The sequence below is a fragment of the Limulus polyphemus genome, unplaced genomic scaffold (genome assembly GCF_000517525.1).
Source record: "Limulus polyphemus unplaced genomic scaffold, Limulus_polyphemus-2.1.2 Scaffold225, whole genome shotgun sequence".
NCBI lineage: Eukaryota > Metazoa > Arthropoda > Merostomata > Xiphosura > Limulidae > Limulus > Limulus polyphemus.
Window position 1 is genome coordinate 728,447 of NW_013665835.1, and position 6,023 is coordinate 734,469.

Sequence of the window (6,023 nt, forward strand, 5' to 3'; positions counted from 1 at the left end):
ACAGTTAAATATATAAATGAAAACTATAAACACAAGTTGAAATCTGCATATGGTTCTATAGAAGTATATTAACATTGTGTGCCTATAAAAACACTATACGTCTTTCTAAAACACATGTAATACAGTTAAATATATAAATGAAAACTATAAACATAAGTTGAAATCTGTATGCAATCCTACAGAAGTATAGTAACACTGTTCGCCTATAGAAACACCGTCCGCTTTTGTAAAGCTAAAGTATTTTTTACGCAACAGCTGCTCAGGGAGAAATACGAGGCTACACCTGTGAAGAGTATCATATATGTTTGTTTGTTTGTTTTCGAATTTCGCGCAAAGCTACACGAGGGCTATCTGCGCTAGCCGTCCCTAATTTAGCAGTGTAAGACTAGAGGGAAGGCAGCTAGTCATCACCACCCACCGCCAACTCTTGGGCTACTCTTTTACCAACGAATAGTGGGATTGACCGTCACATTATAACACCCCCACGGCTGAAAGGGCGAACATGTTTGGTGTGACGAGGATTCGAACCCGCGACCCTCAGATTGCGAGTCGAGTGCCTTAACCACCTGGCCATGCCGGGCCGAAGAGTATCATATTTCTTGACTGCATGAATAATACGATATAGGATTCGATGATACAATTTCATAAGGTTCAGGTCAGATTGTTTAATTAACGAGGCGCTCGCAAAAGTATATGAAGTTCGATGGAAGACATGTGGAGTTAATGTGTTTTAAAATGAGCACAACTTGTAAACATCCTGTATATATGTTAAAATTTATTTGAGCTTTTTTGTTCGTTTTAGAATAAAGCCACATAGGGCCATATTTTGCTCTCACCGCGGGGAATCTAACCTCGGATTTGAACGTTGTAAATCCATAAACTTACCTTTGTCCCACGGAGGGACTTCCTTTAGCATTATAAATTTACAAGTACATTTTGAACAATTTTTATATGAACTTCATTGCGTACATTATATGATAATTTTTTAATATTAATCATATATCCAGATATTTTAATTAAAATTATTGTGGATTTTATATACGTTTTAGTCATATTAATAAAATTTAACTAAACGTTAGCCAAAAGAATTATAAATTCGGTACAAGAAAGATGATAAAAATATGAAAAACTATGCACCTTTTTGTGTCTTATTTTCTACATATTGAAACTTTAAACAAATGTATACATTTATGCAGTTAAATGGAGTACAACGCTAAAATAATTGCACAATATATAACTGATTGAAACAGGAACTAGCCCTAATATGACTCTACATGTTTCGGTGTTCTTACGCCACCATCTTCATTACCCATTCAAACCGGCTTCAAACAAGAGCTTAAGTTCAGTACTTCATTTAAATTCATCTTGTCTGATGAGATGTCCGTCTTTTCTTGTAACATTTCCATTCTGATGTCTATTCTTCGTCACTTTCCGTGTCATAATTAAACACTTTTCGTTTACGAGAAAGCATGAAATTAAGATCTTTTGGAGTAAGACAAATGAAGTGGTCACCGTCGGAAATTTCCGTATCTCCGTGGTCTTTCTTACCCACTGATCTTCGAGGGTAGCGGACTTCCTGTACTTCATCCCCGGAGTCATCTTTAAGAGCTTAACTACCTATACAGATAGTCTGCATCATATTAACGGAAAGATGCTGATTTGGCAAGTGATAGAGACTTACAGGGAACTTAAGTTGATTTTCAATTGCCATGTACAACTATATAAAAGCAATTTTTATAAGTGAAAAAAAAATATACTGACTATTATCAGCTTGTGAGTTCCGCGGAACACTATGACCGTTTAAAAAGTTTCAAATTGTTAGTGATTTGATTTTAATAGTAGATCTATTTATACTCACCGTGCGCTCACAGTAACCGGGTTCTCCTTTCTTCACAGACTTTCCAATGTACGGCCCCTAAACAATAAAAGTAATTCTTAATTTAGTCTTAACCAAAAGCATTTGGTTTGTTTCTGCAGTATTCCACAAGTGCAAACATACAAACAGGTGTGTACTGAAACTTATATATAAATATCTAGAAAAATAGACTACTTCACAATAATTTCCAAATTAACTATTGTTTTGTTTTCATCAAACGTACTTCACTTGGTCTGCCCACTGAACTGTATCCTATAAAAATATGTTAGGGATAATGTAACAGTTTCATTGAAACAGAAATGTATAAAAAGTAAACATTTCAGGCTAGTATAAGGCAACAACACTTACTCACATGCATATATATATATATATTTGTTTATTTATTCAAATATAAAGTTTGTTTGTTTGTTTGAAGTTAAGCACAAAGCTTCACAATGGGCTATCTGTGCTCTGTCCACCCGGGTATCGAAACCCGGTTTCTAGCGTTGTAAGTCCGCAGACATACCGCTGTGCCATTGGGTGGCCCCCTACATAAGTAGCCACTGAGTCAATTTTACAAGCTTGCGGAAATTAGCCATTATAAGACTTTATAGCATTATTCAGTTTAAATGCTTTTATTCAAACATTTAGTTGTAGATAAAAGTTTTTCTTGGAAAGATTTGGCTACTTGTGCAGTGATTTCTTTGTATGGTTTTGTGTTTCTCATCCCTACCTTGTTTCTGCACTTTTTGGTATTGCCATCCCTACATCATCATTATTTTTTCAAAGTTTTTTATTACTTGTAAAACTGATTAAGAACTCCATAGACTCCATATATTAATTCCTATTTAGAGAAATTAATGTTAAATTAAAATGTATTTTCAACCAGTTTTCTTATTGTTTCAGGTGCAAAAAGCATCTACAATAAACTAATGAAACCAAAAGAAAAACTAAAGAAGCTTTACTTAACAAACGGTTATATCCACCAATCAGTAAACATTCTGGTTGCTCACTTTACTTGATCTGATATCAAACACGTAATCATTCTGGCATAAACAAATAGCTATTTATATCATTACCTACAACTAATTTTGGCCTGATAATATCCGAGTCAAATTTGGAAGAAACGTCACTTTCTTCATAGTTTGTTTCTTTTAACTATGCCTTTTTTTAAAATATTTCGTGAACTTGTTTTGATATTAGGTTTTATATCTGCATGCAATAGCTCAAGAGACCCTTACTCCATTTTATATGGAAAAGTGTAAACTCCTCAGTTTTAGGCACGTTAAGCTTAGTTACAAGAGTGTTCTACCGATGAAAATTAGAAGAGCTGCAAAAGATTTTACGTCATCACAAAAATCATAGGAAAGGCCTTGTTCGTTTACGATTGGAGCAATCTTGAAAGTTTCCGATAATCACTCTTTTGCCAGGATTACAAAATGCTCAAACATTTAAATAATAGAAATGAATTATTAAACCTATTTAAAGCCAGGTTGAAACTAAGTATTAAGAGTAGAAAACAAAAAAGATGTTTTGGCAGAATGAAAAATGAAATCTTTATCAGTTATTTCAGCCGATTAGTTTCGGTAGCACATTTACCATCATCAGGTTGAAACTAAGTAAGCAATGCATTCTTATAAGAAGTGCCTTTAGTTAATATTTTATACATAAATAATTTGACCTTAATCTTCAAAATAACGATGTACTTTCGTAAATTATGTATAAATAGCTACCAAGATTCAGTGTTTCGAAACAACGGTCCTTGTTATTTCAGGTACTCATACTTGAATGTTAAAATATGAACTAATTCAGAAATATGTTAATATTCTGAACGTGAAGTATTTTTTTACTAAACATAACATGTACCTCAAATAGAGTTGGAGGCTAAATATGCACTGTATTGTTGTAATAGAAATTATTCATTTTTGAAATACTCTGTTAAGTTATTCTTATTAATGGGTGGGTTGGAAGTGGGTTGTACTTTATACGCATATGGGCTAGATGGCCAGGTCAACGAACCCTAGCGTTCAGATATAGCTTAATTTTGAAGTATGGTTAGAGTAAATATAGGAAGCGAAAAATAGATGCTACAACAAAGGCTTTATCCGGGCTTTTGAAATGATTAACGGGTTTGAATGTCATTCTTATAATGCACCCTTAGCTGAAATAGCGAAGTATTTTTTATTAGCACTGCGACGCTAAACGTGGGACCTTCGATTCCGCAGCCCTGCATGGTTCTGTCAGAATTCATTTTATTTTAAAATAAAGCACGTTAATTAGAAGGAATTAATCTGAATGATTACCATAAGAATAAAACGAAATTTTAGTATGTAGGGAAATTAAAAAAAACATATGACCAACAACAAATTGATTTCTTTAAATAAATTTTAAAATAAAAGATTATTACTCAAGCCAGAAAATTCACAGTATTATGCTAATCTATGTAAACATTGTTCTGTTGATTTTACCGATAGAAAAGCTTTTGTCATAGGAGTGAGTTAAGGAGAATATTCCTGTGTATGAAACTTCAAAATATTTCTTTTAAAACAAAATTTTGATATAGAAGATAGTGAGAGAATAACCAGTTATAGACTGATAGCGTAATTTACGGTAATAATAATAGACTTATAAAGTGTCAAGTAGTTCGTGATAACCCAAAATGTACAAACTATGTCACATGGAGCTAGCTATAGAGAATGTGTAAAGATTACTGGGTATAAAGAAATTTACATATTAAACTTTGAATGCTGTAAATGTAAAAACAAGGGTACTAAACAAAACTTATGCACTGAATACAACTGGATTTTGAAAAGTTGATAAAAATTATGGATTTTTCAATAACTTTTAATAAATAACATTATTATTTTTTGTATATTATTCTGGTTAATTACCGAGTTTCAAAAGTAAAAAGAAGTGATACTATGAAAGTAGTTTGTTTCCAATAACAATTGAACCAGAACAGGTTTATTATATAGATTGTAAAAGGAATAAAGATGGTAAAAAAATGGTAACTCATCTTCTCAATGATGAGAATTATTGGAATTATTATGACCAAAATTTTATTAACAGAAATTGAAGAATTCATTGACAGTGTAAATTATAATAATATAGTATGTCTTTCTGAAACCAGGTTAAACATTGTGGTTTCTATTTACAGGGAAGAAAAGGGTTTTTATGTGTGCCTAATACACGAATAGTTATCCTTATAAACATGAATGTTAATCATAAATTATTAATATGTTTGTTTATTAATTGAATTTGTTCTTTTATATAGTTTTAGATCGTTATTGGTAAAATCTTTGTTTCTAAACAAAACAAAAACTGATATTGATTTAATGGGGTAAAGTTTTTAATTATATAATAAAACATTTTTAAAATAGTCATTCTGTATTGTAAGCATTATTCATAAAGATAAAGGAAGCAAAACCGTAATAGATCTATTTGATTTGATTTTTTTATTATGTATGATTTCACTATTGAAATATAATGATTCTTCATTATAGTGACGGTAAGATGGCTAACCTGAATATTTTATAGCCATCTTATCGTCACTATAATGAAGAACTGAATATTTCATAGTCATCTCATCGTCACTGTAATGAAGAACTGAATATTTTATAGTCATCTCATCGTCACTGTAATGAAGAACTGAATATTTTATAGTCATCTCATCGTCACTGTAATGAAGAACTGAATATTTTATAGTCATCTCATCGTCACTGTAATGAAGAATTGAGTATTTTATAGCCATCTCATCGTCACTATGATGAAGAACTGAATATTTTATTTACTAGTTATTTCTAGTCCTTGCATCAAAAAATAAAAGTTTATATTTTAAAGTATGAAGATGTTCATAACAATTTTTCAAAAAGTTAACCAAAATGAAAAGCCCTCCAGTGACACAGCGGTATGTCTGCAGACTTGCAACGCTAGAAACCGGGTTTCGATACCCATGGTGGGCAGAGCACAGATAGCCCATTGTGTAGCTTTGTGCATAACTACAAACAAACAACCCAAAATGAAAAGAGAAAGGATTCTGTTAAATGGAACAAATCCAGATAAATTTTGGAAAAAAAAAGTTTAAAACATTTACTAGCAGTTTAATTCAGTTAGAAATTCAGTTTTCGAACAAAATGGTATTACAGCTGTTTGTTTGTTTGTTTGTTTG

General features: G+C 31.8%; 1 protein-coding gene across 1 annotated transcript in view; it reads right to left on the reverse strand.

The window, feature by feature from the left end:
• Positions 1 to 6,023, reverse strand: part of LOC106478566 (anoctamin-4-like) — a 140,578-nt gene that overhangs the window by 61,767 nt on the left and 72,788 nt on the right. Inside the window, exon 7 of the mRNA XM_022382181.1 lies at positions 1,859 to 1,915. Within this exon, the coding sequence (XP_022237889.1) occupies positions 1,859 to 1,915 (57 nt within the window). The remainder of the gene's footprint in view (positions 1 to 1,858; positions 1,916 to 6,023) is intronic.